The following is a 27,790-nucleotide window of genomic DNA, read 5'->3' as shown; positions in this document are numbered from 1 at the left end:
GCTTTGATTGTTTTCCACTGCCACGTTGTAACTTTTATGCATGCGTAAATAAGCTCTGCTACAGATATAGGTAAGCTATTTCGTTGCTCTTTAACATTTATAAGTAACTTAGTTTAAGCACCACCTATTAACGAAAAAAAAGATCAATTGATCGCCTTACTTCATGGCAAAGAAAATGAATATTTTTAAATAGGCAGTCCAAGGCAAGATGATGGGGGCAAAATGGCGAGCTCATTATCTTGCCATGTGTTTCAGAATTTATTTAACTAACCATGATTATGATCCAGAAGCTATTGCGTTGGCTTAATTAAGTATTAATTAACTATTATATCCCAATTTAAGAAGGAGAGAAACTAAAGCGAAATACATAAATTAGGTACAAACGTAAATTAATGCAAACCAGAAGCAACATCAAGTGCCAGAGCAATGGGCTTCAATAAACCAATTGTAGGCAAGTTTTTCAACATTTTAAGGGAGCAGCAGGAAAAATATAAATTTCCTGTTTCTTCAATCTACATTGCAGATGAGTCTGGTCTGTCTATTGTGCCTAATAAGCTACCCATAGTTCTCAGTCCTACAGGATCTAGAAGAGTTTCTAAAATTGTTTCAGCAGAGAGACGAAGAAACGTAATTATAATTTGTTGCATTGGCAGTACCTGCTACCTTTTCTGATTTTTGCCAGAAAACAAATGTTTCATGAACTTGTAGAAAGAGCCCCACACCAGGAACTGTAGGAATGTGGGATCGAGCCTTATAATCCACTTGTGTTTAGTGAACATGACTTTGCTCCTGCAAAAACTACTGACTATGATGTTGTTGGCCATCAAACTGAGAACAATAATGCTAATCCTCAGACCCAAACCATTACAAACCATTCAGAAGTACTTATAACAAATGCTAATTCAGATGCACCAGTGTTTTTGATTTCAAACCATTGTCTAAAGCAAAAGAACTTGAGAAAAAAAAAATGAGCTCAAGCATTCTTTTAAGTACACCAAAGAACTGAAAAACACCAAAGAACTGAAGCACACCAAAGAACTGAAGTACACCAAAGAACTGAAGTACACCAAAAAACTGAAGCACACCAAAGAACTGAAGTACACCAAAGAACTGAAATACACCAAAGAACTGAAGCACACCAAAGAACTGAAGTACACCAAAGAACTGAAGTACACCAAAAAACTGAAGCACACCAAAGAACTGAAGTACACCAAAGAACTGAAGTACACCAAAGAACTGAAGCACACCAAAGAACTGAAGTACACCAAAGAACTGAAGTACACCAAAAAACTGAAGCACACCAAAGAACTGAAGTACACCAAAGAACTGAAGTACATCAAAGAACTGTTAAAACAGAAAAAAGCAGAAAAAAAGCTTGTGAAGCTAAAAAGTGTGTAAATAAACTAAGTTAAGCTAAGTTCCTGTAGGCCTCAGTCTATAAAATCCAGGACAAACATTCTAGTTGCATCAACATCAAAGGATTATGTTATAAGATGTCCTGCATGTGAAGAGGAATATTGTGACCCTCTAACAGAAGAATAGATTCAGTGCTGTAAATGCCAAAAAAAGATGTAAAAACACATTTACCATTTGTTAAACCAAAAGATAAAATACGTTTAACTATTTTCTGTGTTGTCATCATGCCCCAAGGTCAAAGTCATCTTGACACAGTACTGGGGCAAGATGACAATTTGTTAAGGTTGTGGGAAAAAAAATTTTTAATTTTTTTATTTGAATAATGTTAATATATTTAATATCACAAAGGACTACTCCAACATGTTTATATAAAATTAATTTTTCTATCCTTGAAAATATATTAATAAGCAACAAAAATTGTTACAGAGGAGTTTTTTTGTTTGATTTGTGTTGAAATGTTTTTGAAAAGTAAACCAGAGAAAGTCTGGATTCATGCACTAAGTGTCACCTTTAGACTTATAAGTCTTTTATGACCGGAAAGCCTTTGTTTTTATTTGTGATGACTGTTAGGATTTTTGCTTTTAATGGAATTGTAACTTTTCATTTTGTATAACAATTTTAATGATAACTTGAAACAATTTGTTTTTACTTTTGATTACTATATTTACTCTTTTGCTTTAAAAATTGCAATGATGTGATGATGCGATGATGCAATGATGCGATGATGTGATGATGCGATGATGTGATGATGCGATGATGTGATGATGCGATGATGTGATGATGCAATGATGTGATGGGATCCAAAAATATATGTTCACAAAATACGACATAAGTTCATTTGGCTCAACAAAATATGATATAAGCTTATTTGATAGATAAATATGATATAAGTTCATTTGGTTCAACAAAATGTAATTAATAGTCATGATATTGACAAAAAAAATTTCAGCTGGAATTAAAAAAAAGAAAAAAGTAGGGTTTTAAAAGTTATTAGATTACACTTATTTAAAACATTAGGCATTAACTTTAAATATAATGAGTCAACTTACCCTTTGAGTATAAGCAACTTACCCTGCCTCAGGGTGAGTTGGCTCAAAAAAAATTTTTTTAAGGCTGGTGCCCATAAAATTTTTTTATCATAATGAATGCAACTTGAATATGTTACCCAAATTCATATGCTTCAAGATTACATTTTGATATTTACAAAAAAATATGCTATGTGGGCTACAGAGCACAAAAAGTAAAAACAGAGGCAACTAGCCCCAGTCTCCCCTAAGTCATGAAAAAAAAAATTTCTCAAAAGGTAAATGAAATTTTAATCAGATAGGGTTCTAGATTAAGGATGGTTTATTATCTTTAATTCATAAATATATGATTTAAACAAAATAATAATAGCAGGTTAAACTCTCATAAAAGTCATTAATTACTTACGTCGCAATTAGTTCGATCAATTCATTAATATTTTCATTTGATTTTGAACTCGTCTCAATAAAAAGAGCATCATTATCCTGTATGTTTAGAAAATAAAGTAGTAAGCAAATAGATTACAGAAGTGATATTATTAGTGTAGAAATGATTAATTACGGATGAATCATAATTACGAAAATTTTTATAAAATGTAACTTTTTATAAAATGTTGTTAATTATTAATAGGAGTTGCCTATTTCTCTTTTTAATAAATAAAAATGAGTGCAAATAAAACTATTTAAAAATATTTATACTATATTATTGCAATCAAGTTAAATTCAAATTTAAAATCTATCATTATAAAATTAACCAAAAATAGGCTTAGATTTCTAAAGTTAAAATTATAAAACTATTTATTCTATTTTGTGCAAAATTTAATTTTAATTAAAAATTTGTAAATAAAAAAATAACATCTTCAAATTAATTGATTAAAACAAAAACTATTGTCTTATGCGTGTACAAATTTATGAATAAGTGTTGTTTTTTCAATATATATGTTTGCTAGTTGCTAAAGAAAAAAAAAAGTGGCTGCAGGTATTCAAAATGAAGAGTGTCAAAAAATAAAAGGAAAAAAACGTGTCTATGTTTATTCCTATTTTAAATACACCTGTAATTAATTCTGCGTATTGGTAATTACAGACAAAAAAAAAAAGTTTTTAAAATGAAAATACCAGTAATATTATTCTAAACAAAAATTTTTTTTATATAGTTCGAGTCTTTTTAGGTAAAAATTTTTTTTATATAGTTCCACTCTTTTTTTTATAAAATATTTTTTTATATAGCTTGACTATTTTTATATAAAAGCTTATTTGTTAAAAAAAAAAAATGTTTAATATTTGCTCTAACAAGGAAATTGTTCAATTTTTAGTTATAAACTTCCGTAATTACCATTTCTACAGTATAAGATAAAGCATTTTTTTTTAAATACATTTTAATTTGATATGAGAACACAAATATATAAAGTCAACGATGTCATCAAATAATTGAAACAAACATGAATAATTGAAACAAAAAAAAGTCATTAAATAAACAGAAATATATGAAACAAATATTTGTTTAACATATTTCTGTTCTTTTGAAATAATAATAAATAATAATCATCAGATTAAAACAAAAATGCGCAACAAACAAATTCATCAGATACACATTAAATACAGTTTTATTTATCATTGACATTGACTTTACCTTAAGGTCAATATTCTATTCTTAAGACAGAGTTTTGCGCATAAGACTCTTCATAAGACTCTTGGTATTTAAATACTTGGTTTTAGCTTTGAAACATGAATCTAAGATACCTTGAATTAATTGCCTGAAAAATTTGTAAAATTCAACCATTCCATTGTAGTGATTTGGCTTAGTTTAAATACCCCTTTAATATAGTAACTTTTAATGACACTTTCCAAGATTGCTTAATCATTCCCGTCAATCACCTGATATAACTCTAATACCCTCTAGTAACTTACTCACCTCTACTTACCTACTTCTACCTTACCTCTAGTAACTTAACTCTAGTAGTAGATTATATTTTAGAAACAGCCTTGGAATTTTTTTTTATGCTGTAACTAATTAATTGTCTAACTAGAATTACAACAAAGCTCTTACTAACAACATTTTTCAAATGACACCTTTAATGTTCTCCATAAAAACCACTTGAGAAATAAAGAAATATTGTTGAATACAACAATTGAACTTGTCATTTCGAAAAAAACACAAGTCCAAAACTTTTAACAGTTAGTTTTTAAATTTAAATTAAAAATTTCTGTATGATTTATGCTTTTTTTATAAAAAATAAAACTTACATAAGTTAAATACGTTCTTCATTTTTCTACTCTTATGCTTAGTTTCTTTAGCAGCATAGACATTATTCTAATAAAAATCATGTTTTTATTAATTTTGTAAAGTTTCAATAAATGGACTAGTGTCCTTTTCAAGATGACAGTTTCAATTAGAAAGATTGTTACTGATGCTTTTGATCTTATAAAAGGATTGATATTAGAAAATGTGAAAGAAATTGTTAGAATAAATATTTAGTATTAATAGATCTATTTACACTAAATTTCAATTAAACAAACTTCAATCAAAAATTTTTCAAAAATTAAAAAAAAAAATTTCAATCAAAAAAACATTCTTTTAAAAATCTTTTTTATTGTCTTACTGCAAATTAGACTCATTCCATATTAACCATCTAAATGCATTTTAAAATTATTTAACCCCACTCTTCATCCAAATCAAAAATATTGTTAATGTACAAACCCCTGATATGCGGCTAAAGTAGAAATATATTTAAAATAAAATTTAATTTTAACTTGATTCAGATAGTAGATGGCAATATTAAATTTCATTTTAATTTTAATTTGCATTGAATAGTAGATAGTTACAAATGATACATTGCTTTTATTAGGATAATCCGATACATTGCTTAAGTTTCATTAGGTTTTCCCTGAAATAAATATCTGAAAAACCATTTAAGATTTTCATCAGTGGGAAACATATTTTTCAGTTCAAAACAAACCTTTGCCATTAAAACTCCACTTTCTGTTGTAATAACTCTTTTTTGATAAAGATCTTTTTTATTTCCTACTAACAACACGAGAGTATTGTCTTCAATTAACTCCTAAATATAAAAAATATATGTATCAAATTTATAATTTCTTATAAACTAAATCTTATTATTTTTGAAAATATAAAATTACATGTATTGTTTGAAACCAAATTTTTGTATTTATAAATGTAGATCGATTTGTTAAGTCATAAGCCAAAACAACAACATCAGTTTTTCGATAGTATGCACGAGGTAAGCTATTAAACCTAAAAAACAAATACTTATTTAATTTTCTTCCAAAGCTATAATATATAGCTTCTATAATACAAATAACTTTATGAATGGAGATTATTCAATACAAAAAACTTATTTGATTTTTTGTTATATTGAATTAAAATAATATTTTATTTTTGAATATTTGATTTTTAGTTATATTGTTAAATTAATTCAAAAATAAAGTTCCCAGAAAAATTGAGAACTAATATGAAACACAATATAATACACAACAAAATAAACATTTGTATTGCATGATCTCTATAAAGAGAAGTATTTATACTAACATTCTAATTTTAACAAGATGTCATTAAAACAGAACATCTTTATTAATATTCATTAGAAATTTTATCTTTAAAACTTATATAATTTTATATTGCTATATTTTATTCGAAACTTCATATCAACATTAAGTATTAACTTTTTAAAATGTTAAAATAAACTTTAGAGTTTATCATTTTAAGTTATTTGCTTCCCAATGGGTACAAGACGTGTTAAATACATATTAATACGTGTTTTAGACACCTTAAACACATCATTAAACATTAAATAGGATAAATATAAAAATATAAAATCTTATGCTTTAAATAATAAAAAAAATATTTGTGTTGCTACGTTTATTGGTGCTGCTCAAATTTTGATATAAAGAATGAATGTATGAGATGACATGAGAGAACGAATGCATGTAATAACACAATGTTTAATTAATACATCATTAGATTAAAAAAATTAAACAATTAATTCATTACATCATTACAATCATTACATTAAACAAAATTAAACAGTTAAAATACAAACCTTTCTTGTCCACATGTGTCCCATAATATCAGATTAATACAGTTTTCTTTCAAATTTACAGCTTTTGAATAAGTATCTAGCCTCATAGTTTGTTGTTGATGGGGAAGAAATTCATTAAAGCAAATACGATGTATTAAACTGGTTTTACCAGCTGAGATATCTCCACAAAGTATAACTTTAAACTGAGTTTGACTTGAGCATGCAAGACGTATATGATCTGTCTAAATATAATGTTTTAAATACCTTAAAAACTCTAACTTTATACAAAGTAAAAAAATCAAAAATATTTTAATAAGTATCTATAAGGTTAAAAATTCAAAAAAATATGTATATATGTATACATATATATATATATATATACACACACACACACACACACACACACACACACACACACACACACACACACACACACACACACACACACACACACACACACACACACATATACACACACAAACACTTACATATAAACCCCTCAGAATTAGGAAAAACAAGGTCGGCAATATATTGTCTACCTTAAACTGTTAGAGGTTGGCAAAAAAATTATTACACAAAGTTCTTACCATAAAACATAGAAACAAAGACAGCTATTTTTGCCGATCTCAAACACTTTTAGATAGGCAGTTAGGTCAGCATTCGGCAATGCTGACCCTAATTCCGAGGGCTGCATATATATATATATATATGAATGTTTACTATAATTTTTATTTATTTTATCTATTTATTAAACCTAAAATTGAAAATTACAATTTTTTAGTAATTTTACAAAACTAGGTTAGGTGTCACTCATATAGTTAAAAACTAGTCATAGGAGTGACACCTAAATAAAATAAAAAAACAAACAACAACAAAAAATTCAACAGCAATATTAATAAATAAAAGCAAGTGTAAATTAAATTAATTTAAAAAAAAAAAGATTAAGTTATAATAAATTAAATAAAAAGACAAAAAAGTACGAAAATACTCAATTAATAACAACAGCGAACAACAATAAAACTAATAAGCAACAACAGCACAAACAAATAATAACAACAACAAATAATAACAACAACAAATAATAACAAATATTATGCAAACGAAAAGGCAAGTACAAAAACTACAAAACGAAAACAAAAACTACATAACAAAAAGCGTAAAAAATTTGTTGCTAATTATTTTTGTTTTAATTAGTTCATTTTAATATTTTTTCGAACATTTTTGAACTTCTTTGCTTTTAGCTTGTTACATTGCATTTAATTGATTGATTTTGTTTTATTTTATTAAATCTATTTGTTTCTTTTACTTGTTTTCTTGTTTTATTTTTTCTTTAATATTTTAGTATGTTTATACCTTTTAATATTTTTGTTAGTTTACTTTATTTTTAACTTATCTTTTTTGTTCTTTAAAATTTTTCTTTTGTTTTTCCTATTCTCTTTTTTCCCTTTTCACCGTTAAATAAACACTTCCACCATTTGCGATGTCATTGCAAAGTGACAAACTTAAATCGATATATTAGGAAGTTTTAAGAAGTTATAAGATTTTTTGATAGGCAAATATCAAAGAAACAACTAAGAAACACAAAAATATTACAGCATGGAGAAAATATCTATCATCATCGCATACACAATAATAATAATAACAAATAAATAATTAATAATAATCAACTGCTTAAAAACTTTCTCTAGATGCCAAACTACCTTAATTTTCCATGAAACACCCTTAGCTGCACACTATTCCAAATCTCTGTTTAAAATCATAACATTTTTTCTTATCTTTTAAAGTCACGCCACATACCTATCTGATCATCTTTTTCTCTGTTTTTTTCAGATATTGGACATCATCAATCCCCTTGTTTCACTGCCTTAGATAACACTCTGTTATGATTTCATCACAACACTGTTATGATGGTATATAGAATATAAGTCATAGTAACAAAAGGCTTAACAATGGTTGTATTTTGATTAAGCCTAGAGATATTATTTTCTTAACAGTTTTTAAAAAAAAAAAAAAAATTCAATTCTAAAGAATAATTAAACACTACTATTTTGGAAGGTTATGTGGAGATTTGATTTGAAGATTTGATTTGGATTATCTACAAATTAAAGAACTTTTGAGTATGTTATATAATGTAATGAAGAACACAATAAAAAGTCTTTCTAGAAATAACCCTTTGTGAAATGTTGAAATAGTGTCATAAACTTTTACACTGCAGTTTTCTAACAAAGACTAAATTTATTTTATTTCAGAAAAGAGTTCTTATCTACATAAAACTCAATAAAAATTAAACAAAGACACCACTATAAAACTGAGATATACTTGTTATATTTATAAATATACTCATAATATTAATATCAAATGTAAATATTTTTCAAAGCAGGAAAGAATTATTGTTCTTTTTATGCATTTATTTTTATTTATTTGTTTATGCATTTATTTTTATTTATTTGTTTATGCATTTATTTTTATTTATTTGTTTACGCATTTATTTTTATTTATCTGTTTATGCATTTATTTTTATTTACTTGTTTATGCATTTATTTTTATTTATTTGTTTATGCATTTATTTTTATTTACTTGTTTATGCATTTTAACTTGTAACTATCCTAGCAAATAAATATTTTACTAAAATATTTACATTTTTTACTAAAAACGAATATTACAAAAAACTCTAACTTTATAACACAACTTTTTAAATAATATGCTAAATGCATTTTGATCTTTAATAAACCATTTTATAGTCTTTTTATACCGCTTGTTAAAATATCATTAAATATCATTAATAGAGAAGTAATATGAAAATGCAAAAAACAATACTTAATATTCAAATGTAAAAAGATCACTTAAATAATATTATGTACAAACATCTGAAAGTAAAAAAGTCAGTACTACTGACAGTAGGTAAGTTGAGTTTGCAGATTTAAGTATAATATAAGGAAACTTTTAAGTAGTGTGCATGTATAATATAAGGAAACTTTTAAGTAGTGTGTATGTATAATAAAATGAAACTTTTAAGTAGTGTGTAGGGCTTCCAGTTAGAACTTTTTTTAAAAAATTCGAACCTGAACATGTTCGAACTATTACCGAAAAAAGTTTAAACCATTTTGAACTTTATTTTAGTTATGTTTAATCGGGCAAAAGTAATACAAATAATGCGTAAATATATTAATTTGTTTGTCATCATTAATTATAACAAAAGTAAATAACATTAATGAGTACTCTTTATAGTTTGCTTTAAAAAAATTAGTGCATCTAAAGCTTCACCATTTAAAGAACTTCTTATTTTAGTAGCAAGTCCAAGATTAGAAAAAGTTCTCTCAGCTTTTACCGATGTAGAAGGAATTGTTTGAAGAGCTTTTAAAAATAAAACCTAATATTTGGGCCTAGCTTTGCTAGCTTCAAAAACAGCCATTTCCTTTTGAACAAGGTTTGTTCCGATTTCCTGATGGTCAAGTTTCATTTCAGTGTCTGATGGTTCAATAAAAAGTTTGAGTTGCTGAGCTAAATTCAATTCAATTTTGATACTTTTCACATTATCAGTTATACTATCAGTTAAACTACTTACTTTCTTGTCATCATCAGAGCTATTGTCAGATGGCTGAAATAATCGCTAAATGAGATTAGAAGCAAGATTAGTTATTGTATTTTTTAAATCTTTTTGCTAAATTGGTAATCTTTAAGACATTCGGATTTGACAAGTATTTCATGAGATGAATTAAATGAATGTTTCTTCTTTCAATTATTCTATATTTAAATATCTGTTTAACAAGTTGACTTACAGGTGTACTAGCTTCATAAAGTTTTTTTCTTGTAAATTCAATCACCAACTTCAGTCCCATCTTCATCACCACTGTAACCTTGATCATAATCTACAGCTTCCATATCACCATCAACTGGGTTATTATCAGAACCATGTGCGTCAATTATGTTTTTTGTAAAGAGCACATCAATCACACATAGATGAATAGTGCAGTTGTAACACATTTGATGCTCAGGTTTAGTGTCATGACCAATTTTTTTTTTATTAAGCTAGCTCCATCAGTAACAGAAGTATACTCATCAAATATAAGACTAAATTTACGTTAATCTTCAAGTTTCATCTTCAAAGAACTTATAACTTGTTTCTTGACTAACATAAAGTATTTAATGACAAGATCGCAAACGGTTTGAGGAATTAGAGAGATTTGGTATCCCTGGACACGAAATGCTGATCGCAAAGTTTTACTTTTAGCAATGGTGTGAAAGCTGATTCCATCATTAGCTGATAGTCGAATCAAAATTTCAGGTAGAGTTTTATGGTCATCTTTAAAAAAACTTTCAACTCGCGGTATTTTGGCAGAAGGAATGTTTGCTGCAGCCTCGGGCGCAGAGTTATTGCATTTAAGAACTTTAATTTAGTGTTTTGTTTTTAAATGCCTTGTAATAGCTGTTGTAGTTGAGCCAGGAGTTTTGAGAATAATTTTACAGAGTTTACACTTTGAACTCTGTAATCTTTTGAAAATTCGAAATATCCCATGCCTCAAATCTTCTAGTTGTGCTGACATCTTTAAATTTATCCATATTTTTTGTTTCGTGCAACTAAAACTTTTATTAGCTCGTCAACGCTATATTAACTCGTCGTTTTTTTTTTAATTCAGAAATTTTAACGATCTATTTTTTGGGTATCACCATGGGATTTCTTTAACAAATAAAAATATGTAATGCATGTAACTATTTTAATCTTAAAACTTAAAAGTAACGCTCTAAATCATTTGTTACACATTCCTTTGTGATTTAAACTTTAAAAGTGTTGCTTTTGAAAAAAAGTTGCACAACAAAACTAAGAGTAACAAAAACAGTCTAAAAAAGTTGCAGTTTAAAAAAGGTTTTAGTTTAGCTGTTAAAAAACGATAGCAAAGAATCTAGTTTTAATATATATACATGTTGGAACTTTTAGAGAAAAAAAGTTTGAACTTGAACCTCTTAAAAAATGACAAAAGTTCGAACATTCGAACCTGAACATGTTCGAAGTAGTTGCCTTAGTAGTGTGTATGTATAATAAAAAGAAACTTTTAAGTAGTGTGTATGTATAATATAAGGAAACTTTTAAGTAGTGTGTATATATAATAAAAGGAAACTTTTAAATAGTGTGTATGTATAATATAAGAAAACTTTTAAGTAGTGTGTATGTAAAATATAAAGAAACTTTAAAAACCTTTCTAATAATTAAAAGTATTTTTGCTTAAACTGTTTTGTTTTTATTTTTTTTATTTATGTTATTGTAATTAAAAAAATTGGCAACGTTAAAAAACAAAAACTAAAAATATTATTCAAGCTGAAAATTTTAGATGACTATTAACTTACTGCTCAGAGAACACCATCACCAAGCTTCTAATGGTTTTGCTAAGTTGATAAAACAAATTTTTTTGTGAAAATTCATGAGGATATCTAACTATCGTTATTAGTTGATAATTATTAATTTGCTATGATTTCCACCACCCCTTTCCTTCTACTGGCCAAAAATTAATAATCGGCCAAAACCTGTATTAAAAACTTGATTGAAATTTTTTGTTTATTGGAATTTTGTTGCAGAAAAGTCTAATAAATAGAACAAACTTATTTGACATGTCTTACTCCTTGTGAACAGTTTTCTTTTGATTTGTTAACAAAAATAGTATTACAATTGCCATCTATTTTAGAGATACTTATGTTAAGTGTTTAAGTAATCATAAGGCAGTAGAGACAACTTTACATAATACGTAAAGCAGTAGAGATAACTTTCGTTCTTAAAGTAGGAAGATGTTAAAAAACGATGTAAGAGTTCTTATATTAAAATGATGTAAGAGTTCTTAATAAACGATGTAAGAGTTCTTATAAGCTCCAAGTATGTTAAAAAGTGCGCATACTAATTTTTTTTTGCTCTATGAGCAATACTTAAACGAACTTATAAATATTTAAATGAATTTTGAATATTTAAACTAATTTTTCTACTGTTAATAGAAAATAGATAAATAACTGGATAACTATAACTATAAAAATAGAGGTTAGCATCAAATACTCTCATAGACCAGTTTTTATGGTTCGGGACAGCTAGTTTATAATAATATATTATATATATATTTTTAATAATACAATTTTATGACAATTGATTTTAAGTTTGTGCAGTACAGTGCCAGTAAGTAGTGTTTGTGCAGTGCAGTGACAGTAAGTAGTGTTTGGGCAGTGCAGTGTAACTTTTTAATTTAGAAAAATAGTTTAAGTAAATTTTGATTTCACAAATGAATATATGTTAAGACAATTGTTAATATATATTCATTTATGACCAAAATTTTTTAAAGTAAATTCAATGTTAAAATTTAATTGTATCAATACCTCGTGACTGCTGTATTTTAAATTTTTTATACTTTTTTTATATTCTGCTGTATTTCTATTTTAAAAATTAAAATCAGTATTCAGTAAAACCCAAAACAAAGGCTAAAAAACTATTTAAAATTTAAAAATTAAAATTTCAAAAAACATTTTACTTTTGATGTAAAGAAATATAGAAGTAAGAGAAAAAATATCTTACTTTTGATGTAAAGAAATATAGAAGTAAGAGAAAAAATATTTTACTTTTGATGTAAAGAAATATAGAAGTAAGAGAAAAAATATTTTACTTTTGATGTAAAGAAATATAGAAGTAAGAGAAAAAATCTTTTACTTTTGATGTAAAGAAATATAGAAGTAAGAGAAAAAATCTTTTACTTTTGATGTAAAGAAATATAGAAGTAAGAGAAAAAATATCTTACTTTTGATGTAAAGAAATATAGAAGTAAGAGAAAAAATCTTTTACTTTTGATGTAAAGAAATATAGAAGTAAGAGAAAAAATCTTTTACTTTTGATGTAAAGAAATATAGAAGTAAGAGAAAAATCTTTTACTTTTGATGTAAAGAAATATAGAAATAAGAGAAAAAATCTTTTACTTTTGATGTAAAGAAATATAGAAGTAAGAGAAAAAATCTTTTACTTTTGATGTAAAGAAATATAGAAGTAAGAGAAAAAATATTTTACTTTTGATGTAAAGAAATATAGAAGTAAGAGAAAAAATATTTTACTTTGGATGTAAAGAAATATAGAAGTAAGAGCAAAAATATCTTACTTTTGATGTAAAGAAATATAGAAGTAAGAGCAAAAATATCTTACTTTTGATGTAAAGAAATATAGAAGAGAAAAAGGTAATAAAGTAAAAATAAAAATAATTGTCAATTTAAAAACTTTAATGTAAAATGTAAAACTGTAAATACGCAACAATTATTTGTAATGTTTTTTTTATTCATATTATTATCATTTTTATTTATTTTATTATTATTGCAATTATCAATATTATCTTTATTTGTTAGTGCTTTATTTTCTTTTCTTTCCATTTAAAAAAATTTTTTTTTCTCTCTGTTTATTGTTTTTTTTTTTTTTTTTTTTAAATTCCTTCTATGTTTTACTTATAGCTTTTTTTTTTTTTAGATGTCACTCCATTGACAAGTTTTTAACTATATGAGTGACATCTAACCTTATCTATTTGAGTTTATAATATATTATTGTAAATTTTTAATTTTTTATGGTTAAATAAATGGACATAACTGCATTTCAAGCACTTCTAAATACAGAACTTACTCAGCAAATTTTTCTCATGGCCAAACATATTGGAACAACAATCCTTTTCACAAGCAAAAATATTTAAAGAATATTTTTTAAACTTCTCTAAGATAGTTTATGAACCTTTTAGTTAGCCTTTCTTTAAACCATACGCGGTAATGGCGTGTGGTAGAGCGCTCACATCATAAGCAAGAAGTTCCGAGTTTGATCCCTACCACATCCCTGGTAGTACAAAGTTCAACTTGTTTCTCCGCGCAGTGGCTTTGTTTGTCAAGGTTCATGGTATGGAGTTATAGAGTTGAGAGAGGGTTGTAACCACAATAAAAATAGCCTCATTGACTGTAGCGGTATTCTCAGCCTTGAGGGCGTAAATTAATAAAAATAAGTTTAGACTTTTTTTTTAATTAACATTAAAAAAAAGTCTAAGCTTATTTTCTACAAATTATTTATTAAGATATAAGCAAAAGACATTTTTACTTATTTTTAAAATACAAACTTTTTTATTGTTTAGAAATACACTTAGTAAACTAAATGATAAATGATATATCATGAAAATAAATGAAATTTTATAATTTTATTAAAATAATAACAATAAAAAAATAAAACTGATAAAATGATTATGTTATAAAAAAAATGATATAAAAAAAAATACCGGCTTCTGTAGATATCTTTTTTCTTCAATTTTTATTTCATTATCAACTAAAGAAGAACTTGCTAATTCATCAAATAAACTTTCAGGATTATGATTGTCGTCATCTGAAGATTTTTCAAAACCATCAAACAAACTTTCATATTGATGGGCTATGACATTTGAAGATTTTTCTAACTCATTAAAATTTAAACTATAATGTTCTTCTGTTGAACTCGTTCCATTTAATAAAGATAAAGTCACTGTGGGAACAACCTTATTGCATTTATTATTGTACTCTTCAAATTCAGAACATAAAGATTTATAATTAACCTCATTATTAAGTTCATTATCCCTAACATTTGTTGTGGGAAGATCAAGTTCGTAATTAACAACATTAGATAACGTATCAACATTACTAACAGTTGCAGTAGGTAACGAATCCAAATTATAATTACTAACAGTTGCAGTATATAAAGGATCAAGTTTATAATCACTAGCTGTTGCAATATTTAAAAGATCAAGTTCATAATCACTAACAGTTTTAGTAAGTGCAATATCTAGTTCATGTTCACTAACAGTTGCAGTAAGTAAAGGATCAAGTTCATAATGATTTCTAGTTGAATTAAAAACAGGATTGTCATCAAGGAAATATGATCTATTCAAAACATTTTTGTTAGGGGAAGATGATAATGGTAGTAACTTATCTGCAATTTTTATTTTGAATTTATTTGTATACAGTTGATCTTCTCTATTTAATATTGAGTTAACATTCCTAAATACAACAAAACAAACTAAAAACACAAGTGCATACATATGTGTGTGTGTGTGTGTGTATGTGTGTGTGTGTGTGTGTGTATATATATATATATATATACATATATACACACACACTATAGCAAGCATTTCCAGAAAGCGCCTGCGGTTTTACGTCTTGTTTCTCTGCATAGTGTTTAGTTTAGACAACTTGGCCACGGCCATTAAAATATTAAGATATTGTTAAAAAAATTAGGCTTAACAAAACTTTAAGGAAAAAAAAACAGAGATTAGTTACATAATTTTTTTACTGCTTTTATTTTTGTATTTTTATGATGGTTATTTTCAGTAACGAAGATTGATACAAGTCAAAGATAAAAATCAGTGATATAAATTTAACAAAAATAAAGACTTTCTTTATTGTTTCATAGATTTTTTTTGTTTAATATGTATTTGATGAATTTTATGTACTTGTAAAATATATTTGTACACTTGATGTTACAAGTTTCTAATGTAAAAATAATAAAAAATCATTATTACAATCATTAAAACATAAGGTATTCACTACCTCCATCGGAACTGTCGCCAAATATATCAAAACTCGCAAACTAGGCCTAAAACACACATATGTGTGTTTTACGTCTTGTGTTAGCCGGTCAAATTGACCACTTGCCTTCAATTTCTTATTTTTCCACAAACCTATCAGCAGAGAAAACAACCCTAGCAAATATCTCATCAAGGCCAGAGCCAAGTTTAATAAAACAAAACCAGGGCCAGATTTATTGCTGGGGGTAGATGAGAATTGATATATCCTATAATCATTTTATTTATTAATTGAAATTCATGTTTTATATATATATATATATATATATATATATATATATATATATATATATATATATATATATATATATATATATATATATATATATATGTATATAACATATATAAATTGAATGTGAATGTTTAGTATAAAATTGACAGAAAAATGAACATCAAGTTTGCTGACTTTTTTTTATACAAACATTGTGATGCGTTCAAAAATTTTACCACTTTCATTTATAAGTTTGTTATTGAATATTTAGTTTACTCTAAATAACATTATTTTATGTTTTAAAGTTATGGAAAACCTGCTTAAACACTCTGCTTACAGTTTTCCCAAACGAGCGTAAATATTTTTTTTTTAATTAAAAATTTTTCACTTGATTTAAATAAATCCTTTTCATTTTAGCAAAGATATTTACCTTATTTAAGCGCTCGCAATAAAAGTAACAACGTACTTTTAAATTAATTTAATTCATTTTAAAAATATTAAAGAATAAGTTTTAAATAATATATAAATTATACTTTTTTATGACATATATATATATATATATATATATATATATATATATATATATATATATATATATATATATATATATATATATATATATATATATATATATATATATATGTTGCAACATATATATATATATATATATATATATATATATATATATATACATATATATATATATATATATATATATATATGTTGCAACATATATATATATATATATATATATATACATATATATATATATATATATATATATATATATATATATATATATATATATATATATATATATATATATATATATATATATGTTGCACATGTAAACATAACAGCATAATAACATGAGTTTAGAGATTATATAATTAGCTCATTTTATTTTACTTTTACACTCATTTTTTTTTTAACTTTAATATTATTTCATTGTATTTTTAATAACTAAACTTCAATACCTTTTGTCATTTTAAATATTTTTGTTGTTTTTTTGTTGGGTATTTATTGTATTTCTTACTAGTACTTAAGTACTTCTCATCTGGGACTTGGTATGGGGTTTTCAGCGCTATTAAAATAACATAACTGATGGTCTAAGTAAATTAATTAATTAAAATATATAACTATGGTAATTTTTTTTTAGTGTGATGTTAACCTTTTTCAAATGACAATAATTGTGATAATGTTAAAAATGACTGTGATCCAGAGTTTTATGAAGAAATGTCTATTTTATGCAATTACAAACTCTTGCTGATCTTTGCAAAAACAGTAATGTGTTATGGAATTAGAAACAATATGGCTGCTCATTTAGTTACAGGATTACGAATCGACTTTAGCATAGAAACAGTTACTGATAAAACAAATAACATTTACAGAAAGAAATTTTTTTAATGAGAAGTGTCGAATAGGCAAAAAACTTGACATCAAACATTTGAAGAGGTTTTTTAATTAAAAAGTATTGGAGTTGATGATAAAAACAATAAAGAAATGCTTTCTCATAAAGTTGGTTACCTGGAATTGAAAAAGAAGAACATCTACATATTCACTGCACAAGCGGAAAGGCATAAAAATATTCAATTGCATAAAATTATTACGAGTGGAACTGGAATTTGTAAAGCAAATGTAACTAAAGGACTTCTATGATAGTTTAAACAGTATGGAAACTTTTGAAGCTGTAGCTTTTGACAATACAAATTCAAATATTCTCTATGTTACAAATGCTATGTTCTCTATGTTGCTATATTCTAGTTATTAAGCTGAAAAAAGGTATAAGTAGAAGATAACATTTAGTTGGATGTTAACTCCACCAAAATAAGACACCATTTAGACAAAAATTTAGAAAAAAAATAAAGGTGCAATTTTTCATCTGTCCCAGAAAAATCTATTTAAAAACACCCTATAATAATCAAAGAAAATTATATGACTGTAGGTACAGCCAAGTATATAAAAACTTTTCAATGACGATACTTAAAACTGTAAACCAGCTGAAACATGGTTGGCACTTGTATTATGTATTATGTATAAATATATTAGACAGTCAGATCCTTCTGCAGAGTTGATTATGATAACTAAGTATATAGTTCATGTTATGTTTTACATGTACACTTTTTTTTCCGCACTTTTATGGTTTGGTGTCATTTTTGTGTTCAATTAAGAAATTTACGAAAAAGTTTTAACTTTGTTAACGCAAAATAAATTCATTACTTATAAAAACATAAAAAAAGTATAATTAAAAATATCTTACTTTAGTTCATTATTTTCAAATGATAAGTTTGATAAATTAGCTTCAAGAAATTCTTTTTCTTCCAGCATATCTTTAAATTGGCGAATGAAGCTATGTTTAAAAAATTATTTAGTTCACAAATATTTGGAAAAAACATTTTAAAAAATAATTAAAAATATGTGTATAAAATTACTTACTTAATGTACTTCTGTCTTTCTTGTTCTGATTTTAGTACAAATTGATTGTTTATCTCTTGCAATTCTCGATTATTTTCTTCATAATAAGATATTCGATGCTCCATTAACTCTTTTTCTTGTGCCATAATATCTATTGTAGAGTTCAAAGCCTGTTGTTCTCTGAAGAGATGTTGATTTTGATCCTCTAACTAAATTTATTTTCAAACTTTATTAACTTTCGAATAAACTCTACAGTATTTATATTGTTATAATAGGTAATCTTACTTTCTTATTACAATTGATCAGCTTTGATACTTCTACTTCATATGCTTTTAGCTTTTCATTTGATTCAATTAAATTTTTTACATACTCTTGAAAACTTTGTTCTTTTATATCTAATGCATTACGAAATTGTATTTTTAGCAATTCTTCTCGTTCCATATACTGTAAAAAAAATAAAAAGTAAAACAATATAAAAAAAGTGTTGCATTTTAAAAAAAAAATAAAACAATATAAAAAAAGAATTACATTAAAAAAAAACAAACTAAAACAATATAAAAAAAGTGTTGCATTTAAAAAAAAAAGTAAAACAATATAAAAAAAGTGTTGCATTTAAAAAAAAAATAAAACAATATAAAAAAAGTGTTGCATATAAAAAAAAAAGTAAAACAATATAAAAAAAGTGTTGCATTTAAAAAAAAAAGTAAAACAATATAAAAAAGTGTTGCATTTAAAAAGAAAATAAAACAATATAAAAAAAGTGTTGCATATAAAAAAAAAAGTAAAACAATATAAAAAAAGTGTTGCATTTAAAAAAAAAAGTAAAACAATATAAAAAAGTGTTGCATTTAAAAAGAAAATAAAACAATATAAAAAAAGTGTTGCATATAAAAAAAAAAGTAAAACAATATAAAAAAAGTGTTGCATTTAAAAAAAAAAGTAAAACAATATAAAAAAAATGTTGCATATAAAAAAAAAAAGTAAAACAATATAAAAAAAGTGTTGCAATAAAAAAAAAAGTAAAACAATATAAAAAAAGTGTTGCATTTAAGTAAAAAAGAAGAGAAAAAGAAGCACATTAAAAATTTTTTCAGATATATAATAAACACAAATATAATATATATATATACAACTATAATAGATACACATCAAATAGTTTTTTATAAAATTTTTTACCTTTTTATCGTTTTTTATTTTCTCTTCTTTCATTGTTCTATCAAACTCCTCATATATATTTTCTAATTCAAATTCTTGCTGTGCTATTTTTCTAAAATCAATTTTAAAAAATTCATCTTTAAAATAAATGCTTATAAATATATTAGAATTTTATCCTTGAAGATAACAAACTTATCTGCATTCATCATTATATGCTATATATTTAGTTTTGCCATGATTTTTTTTTTAACTCACCTTCTACAAGACTACTGGCTACACTATTTAAGTTTAAAAGGATACACTATTCAAGGTGAAAGTTATTAGGAAATACAAAAAGATGGAGCAACAAAAAAAGAATTAAAAAGCTGCAATAATATGAATCAGAAAAACAGAAAGAATTTGAAAGCATGATGTTTGCAGTAAAAATATATAAGTTTTTTAAGCATGAACAAAGATGAAGTTACAGCAAATAATGCAACAGAGTTACATGAGATTGAATTTTGGTTGAAAAATCAAAAGATGTCTATTTGAGGGACAACTATGGTAGTATTTGTAAAAAACAGAGAAAGATATTACTTTACAATAAAAAGTCATCATTAGAAGACCTAGTTCAAACATGACAACAGTCATATATAGGGCATACAAGGACAAATATGAGGTATTATTTAGTTATGATTTTTTATCAAGATTATAATATATAGTTGTATCAACAGCAAATAGGGCCACTTAAGAGGCAAGAATATCTGGAAGATCATTAATGTAGATAAGAAATAATAGGGGACAAAAATGGAACCATGTGGTACCGGAGAGGTTATTGGAAATGAAGAAGAGTGTTTGCAATAAGGACATATTAACACTGAAACTAAAAAAGAATCTATAAATTTGAAATTATTTAAATGTGACGAGAACTTATGAAGAACCATATGAGAACTTATGAAGAACCATATGAGAACTTATGAAGAACCATATGAGAACTTATGAAGAAACTTATGAGAACTTATGAAGAACCATATGACAAGATGGAGAAAACCACTAGCTAAGTCCCTACCTCACAACTTCAATCAAATGCATTACAAAAACCTTCTTAAAAGTTAAGGTTCTAGTTAAATTGTTCAGAGCATTAAAAAGAGTTCTAAGAACACTTTTACATAATAAAGAAATGTTGTCGAAACCACAAGCTGCAGAAAATTTTAAATGAAAAATAACTTTAGCAACAGTAGGTTTACATTAGAACTTCTGGCAATGAATCAACCTGTTTATCTGGAATGTCAGGAATAATATTATGATTTAATTCAAGAGATAAGCTAAAGGGAAATGCACTTTAATAGCCTTTGTTAATGAGAATTCTTGTAAATTATTTGAAATGTCTTTAAAACCTAATTTCTGAGATAAAATTATTTAGTCATCTAAGAATAAGGAGAAATAACAATTTACAGATATCAATAGCATTAGACAGTTAACTAATCAACACAAAAAGTCTAACTTAATATCAAACATTGATTTTGCATTGATTTCTTGCAATGATTTCAAAACCTTAAGCCCTTAGGAGAGTTTTTCATCAGGAAAGCGTTAAAATAGTTACAACCAGAAGTAGCAACTGCAAACACACACACTAATATAATGCTGAGAAAAACTTTATAGAAAGAGTAATAGCTTCCATGACTGTCTGTGTGACACTAACTAAAGCAAAAAACTCACGCAAAAATCCACAAACCCACTTAAAATATAAAACATCTTTAGCCAACTAAATTTTTTATAAAAACAAAACTGTGCATTTTTTTTTAGTTTTACTTTTTTAACCTATTTTCAATAACAAAGAATTATAAAATTAAACATTGTGTAAACTAATTTGTTTAACTACACATTTAACTTAAAAAATATAATTGTAACTAAATATACTTACAAGTGTAATGTATTTTCTATATCCTGATATTTTCTATATACAGTTTTATGCTCCTCTATGATTCCTTTTAAAAAATCCTCAAGTGGTAGTAGTAAGGATTTCTGGTATGTATCAATCTGTTGCCATATATAATGTAAAACCTGATTTCTAAATAAAAAAATTTATTGTATTTTGTTTTATATTTAGGAGCAACATAACATATTAAGGAGAAACAATAATATATTATATATTAGTAAATATGATGAATCAACAACAAATAAATAAAGTCAGTATGTTAAATGTTTTTAGAAGTACTATTTATAATTAATTTATAACACTTCAGAAATATTTTGTTTATTTTAAGGTCTCACAGCTTTTTCAAGAATTATGTCATATATAAAAAAGAAAAAGATAAAGTGAAATTATTAGAAGTACTAAAGCATTGAAAGCAAAATATCAGAATTTGAGACCACTTAACCAATAATTGAAAATTCAACCTATTACAAAATGTTGATTATTAAATCTATATAACAGAGATTCCAGTAATTTAGTAACTTGCACATCCTGATATTTTTATCAAATGCTGTCAAAATCAAATACTATTTTACTTTATAGATCATTATGTTAATGCTGTCATTTGTTGTGAGGTAATGAAGATTGTGGAGCACTGCTTTTAGTTTTTGTTTTTTTTGCAATATTGTATGACTTACTTTGACTAAATAATAAATTTTGATTCAACTTTGCATCTAATAAAATAAATAATAAGTTTCTAATAAAATTACCTGCTTATGGAAAAATAAGCAAACTGCTGAATTGGATAGCTGACTTTTTGTATATGAGTTTGCAAGTAATTAATTTAAATGTTTACTTTAACAATATTTATTCAAAAGTAAAATAGATGTGTGTGTTGTTCTTAAAATTTATTTTTGTTTGTTCTTTTTGGCAGTTATTAGCATTTTTATTAACTTTACTCTTGTTAAAACTTTTGTAACCTGATTGCAATAATTTATAAAGCATTTTTCTCATCCCCTGCAAAAACTTTATTTCAAAATTTAGATGCTCAAATTCTATACTAGGATATTTAACTTATTAGTAAAGTGAATACTGATTTAACAAACATTTTTGTACTTAATTCTAATATAAGTGTAACTGCTTTAAAGCTGTTCAAACTTATATGTAAACAGTGTAAGTATAACATTTCTTATCGCATCGTTAATTTATGAAATCGTTTACCAGAAAAATATATAGTATATATATATGTATGTATATATATATACATATGTGTGTGTGTGTGTGTATATATATATCATACATTTTCTGTATACAAATATATATCATACATTTTCAATATACAAATATGTCTTTGGCTTACATTGCTGACATAGCCAACAATATTAGCCAAAGACATTTTAATTTCTTTAGAAAAATTGCTATCAATAACCGCAAGACTATGAAACGCATTGAACATCATCTTGCATTACATAATTACATTTGTCACACTAATGGCTTGATGAAACTTCTAAATCAATAGCAGTGATACTAATATTCAAACAAAGTTTTGTTTTTTTAATGTCAAATTTATATAATATTTGCTGAATATTTATTAAATAGTTACCACCTGATCTGCCAAACCAGTAAATATAAATTTTTTTTACTGTGTCTTCCTTCGTAACAGCCAGACATCTGGCAACCCTAGGGAAGTCATAATTGGAGTTTTGATTTACACAAGAAAATACAGATGGTGGGTGTTTTGGTCTCTATTTTCCTTAAACTAAAAATTTTTCACGGTCTTCAGGCCAATGATCTTCATAAATAAAAGTAAGCACTTCAACATTTGAGAGCATAATATTGATAATCGATAAAACACGGCTGAAGAAAAAAGACCTGATGTTCTATGCCAACAAAATAGTTTGAGGTGTATGTTCTTCCATCGTTCAACCAATGATTTAAAATACAATAATTTTTTATTTACTTATTGCAAAAAGTTGAACCACAGCTTAACGTTAGTACCAAAAAAAATTTTTTAAGATTTTTTACTTTTAGAAATAATTTGATTCAAAAATTAATGTCATTTTATAATCTAAATATTTTTGAAAGTATTTAGCATTTTTTTGATTTAATAACAAAATCAATTGTAGCATTATAATAACGTAAAAATGTTAAATTGCTAAAAACGTCAAAAGTCATGAAAAAAAATCATGAATTTTGTGGTTTAAAAGTTGCATGAGCTTTCAGCTAATAATAATATAGCAATAAGTTTGGTATTTTTTAAATGTTAATATTTAGCTCTAATTTATGGTATTTGTTTATGGTATTAGTAATGTTGAAGTGCCTAATTTGAGCTATCTGGAATATAATCTCGAGGTATTACAGTTATCCCATTTTTTTCGTTCATACACAATTTTTTTATTTGTAAGGCAAAAAAATTTCACAGACTTTAAAACATTGTACAATGATCACTGGATGCAGAGATAATTACATTTGCCTACAACCCTTAGTCGATGTAGCAGTATCCCTCTATCTAAATCAGTTGATGTAGCAGTGCTTCTTTACATATTCTCATTACATCAATATAATGTCTGGTTTGCATTTTTTGAAACTTTAAAACCTCATTTTGAGCCATACTATCTTCTGCTTACCTCCTTCTCGTTAGTATGTCTACAAGAGGGGGTGCCTGAAATACACGTCGGCCCAACACTTAAAAACCATATTCTTTAATTCTAATAATTTAGTTGTAAATAGGAAGCAAATTTAATATATATAAAATTAAAACTAATCCCATATTAAATTTAAAGATTACGTTCTTTTTTTGGAATGCGCCATATTACAAATTATTAATTTAAAATTTATAAATAAAACATAGGGAAAAAAAAAAACTTGCCTACAGTTTATTTTAAAGTCGTACGTTTACTCGGCCAGTTATTATAGTAGGCCATTCTTTATAACCAAAGAGAAAAACAATTTTAATAGGTATAACTTTATTATAATAGGAAGGATGGTCCCATCCTTCTATAATATGAAAGATGGTTATTTACATACGGTAGATTCACTTGACAAAATCATCTAATTTTGTCTGAAGGAGATATTCAATTTTCAAGATTTTGAAGAGAAACATTTAATTAGCAAATAAAAAAAAATTTTCTTGCAACTTAAATTTTTTTTAAATAATGTTATTTTAAAAACAGTGGTATTAAAATGAACTTATTTCCCCTGCACAGTACTAACATACTAATATATTATATTTTTTATTAGTATATATATATACATTTTTATAATATATAATTATGTTTGAAAGGTTTCTTCAATAACTTTACAAATGTTTGCTGTTGAAGTTGACAATGCACTGAAAAAGCTTGGAACCACTATTAGGATGGGATTTGTTTCTATTGTATCTTTTCAAGTGACCTTTAATTCTGTTGGCTATTCGCTGAACAACTTTATTGAAGTGCCATGGCATTTAATGAATGTAGAACATAAATAGTGATTTGCAAAAATAGGTATGATTTTCCTAAAATGATGGATTTTTAAAAAGGGGAGGGGGAGAAACTGCAGTTGCGATACTTGGATACTTAGATACTTGGACTGATAGATTATCTATTAGATATGTTAGATACTAAAGCGATACGAGTTTAAATCCGGTTACTGCAAACTCAGCGCTTAAGTAGTTTTTTGATACACAAAAATGTTAACACTTTAGATTAGCTTTTATGCCTATTTTTGGTTGTGAAGCCAACAATATCTTCAGATATAAGAACATTGTATATAGCATGAAATTAAAAAAAAAATAACAACAAAAATATTAACCTAACTACAGTAAATTTCCAATAAGTCAAATACCAGTTGATTCGAACCTTTGTTATCTCGAACCTATGATATATTATATAAACTAGATGTCTAACTTCGATTCGAAAAGTGAAGCAGCTTTTGTCCTTTTTACAAATGGCGGATTAAATTTGTAAACAAATATTATTTAACTTTTCTATACTTAAAATGAAGTAAATATATTTTAAATATAAATACTATTTCTGTAAAAGTTTAAAGAGGAAATTAGAATTCTTCTAAATTTATGTTTCCTAAATTCATTTCCAATTAGAAAGAGATTAAAGTTTTAGATAGATGAAACGACAGACACTTTTGAAGCATTTTTATGAATTATAATACTTTTTTAATAAACCTAGGTTCATAAAAAAATTTATAATTATATACTTTATATGTTGTTTTTTTTTCTTGTTGTTTTTTTTTTTTTGTTACTTCACCTCCCAAAGGCCGATAAGGCCACTACAGATGAGGAGGCTACTTGTGGTTATAACCCTCTCTCAACTTTATTATTCCGAAACACGAACCTTGACGAACAAGGCCGCTGCGCGGAGAAACAAGTTGAGCGCGGTACTACCAGGGACGTGGTAGGGATTGAACTCAGATCCTCTCGCTTATAAAGCAAGCGCTCTACCACGACACCACTACCGCATGATTTTTGTATTTTATAATTATAAAAACGTGTTGTTGAATTATCTTAACTTAATGAGAACTTTTAAATCTCTAAACTTGCATTTTTAACTTTTATTCCATATTATAAATCATGAAATTCTCTTGTACAAACTAAAAACATATGGAGTAATAAATAGCAGCTTAAAATGGCTACAAAGTTACCTTAAAAATAGAAAACAAGGAGTATCTTATGATTGAACGTGTACAAAGAAACAATAAGCTGTGGAGTTCTTCAAGGTTCTATTCCTAGACCCTTGCTATTTCTGATTTACGTAAATGATATCAAAATATCCTCAAACATGACACTAATTTTTTTATACCAATTACAATATAAAAACAATATTTTTACTGTAAATTATGAGTTGGAAAACCTTAATGACTAGTTTAAATCAAACAAACCCTTTTTGAATATCAGTAAAACTAAGTACATTTTATTTCATCACCGATCTAAATCCGATGACTTGCCTTTGCAACCTCCTCAGCTAACAATAAATGACAACATAGTAAACAGAGTTTCATCACGTAAACTCTTAGGAATAATATTTGAAGAACATCTTAATTTGAAAAATCATATTACGCTAGTTAAAAACAAAATTTCTAAAAGTATAGACATTATGCATAAAACAAAACACCGACTAAGTAAAAAATGTTTAACAGATTTATATTACTCTTTTATCCATAGCTCATAAGCTATTGTAATATTGCTTGGGCAAGTACTTGCCCTTCAGCATTGAAAAATGTATATATTAAACAAAAACAAGTCAGTAGAAGTATATGTAATGTGCATAAATAATATCCATAACTTTAATTTACCTAAGGGGTGTATACGAATACTGCACCGGACCACACTGGATCGCGCCGGACCAACGCCGGACCACAGCGGAGTATAAAAAACAATTTTAGTAGAGCGAAATATGCATTTATGGACGATCCTTAAGTTAGATTCGTAATACATACAGTGGTGGCCAAAAGTCCTGGAACATCATATTTTATGTTATGAAATCAATATATATGTGTGAAAAACAATTTATTAGTAAATTTTTTTATTTTTTTCAATAAAATAAGTGTTTATAACAATTTTAAAGATGATAGGTACATGCACATACGTGATAAAAGTTCAATATTTAATGGAAGCATAGTTATTGTCAATTACCATTTGGATACGTTTTGGCATGCTGTTAACAAGTTTTGTACAATAGTCTGGTGTAATTTCATGGATCCACACTGATTTGATTGCTTCAACTAAATCATTATAGGATCTAGGCTTTTTAGCAGCAACTTTTACTTTCATAATATGCCAACAATTTTTAATAACATTAAGATCTGGTGATGACCCAGGCCAATTTTCAAGGGTTTGAATTCCTTCATCAGCAAACCACTTCTTTACAATTTTGGCTGTGTAGCATGGTGCACCATCCTGTTGGAAATGAGTGCAGTTCAAGATCTGCATGAAAGGTGGCAACTTCTCCTTCATAACATCCAAATAGACTTTGCTGTTTATTGTGGTATTCTTGGGCATTATCCTTAATGGCCCACGTCCTTTGGCAGAAATAGCACCCCAAACCATA

The 27,790-nt window shown here is 26.0% G+C and overlaps 1 protein-coding gene across 1 annotated transcript in view; it reads right to left on the bottom strand.

Annotated features, from left to right (window-relative positions):
• Positions 1-27,790, bottom strand: part of LOC105850865 (ras and EF-hand domain-containing protein homolog) — a 65,918-nt gene that overhangs the window by 2,834 nt on the left and 35,294 nt on the right. The window contains exons 3-12 of the mRNA XM_065791063.1: positions 21,756-21,902; positions 19,874-19,964; positions 18,983-19,141; positions 18,719-18,906; positions 18,543-18,632; positions 14,737-15,487; positions 6,497-6,717; positions 5,577-5,691; positions 5,396-5,497; positions 2,848-2,924 (exon numbers count right to left, since the gene is read on the bottom strand). Coding sequence (XP_065647135.1) covers positions 2,848-2,924; positions 5,396-5,497; positions 5,577-5,691; positions 6,497-6,717; positions 14,737-15,487; positions 18,543-18,632; positions 18,719-18,906; positions 18,983-19,141; positions 19,874-19,964; positions 21,756-21,902 — 1,941 coding nt within the window. The remainder of the gene's footprint in view (positions 1-2,847; positions 2,925-5,395; positions 5,498-5,576; positions 5,692-6,496; positions 6,718-14,736; positions 15,488-18,542; positions 18,633-18,718; positions 18,907-18,982; positions 19,142-19,873; positions 19,965-21,755; positions 21,903-27,790) is intronic.

This window comes from Hydra vulgaris, chromosome 02, assembly GCF_038396675.1.
Source record: "Hydra vulgaris chromosome 02, alternate assembly HydraT2T_AEP".
Taxonomy (NCBI): domain Eukaryota; kingdom Metazoa; phylum Cnidaria; class Hydrozoa; order Anthoathecata; family Hydridae; genus Hydra; species Hydra vulgaris.
Note: the sequence above shows the minus strand (reverse complement) of the source record. Positions and strands in the feature narration are given on the sequence as shown.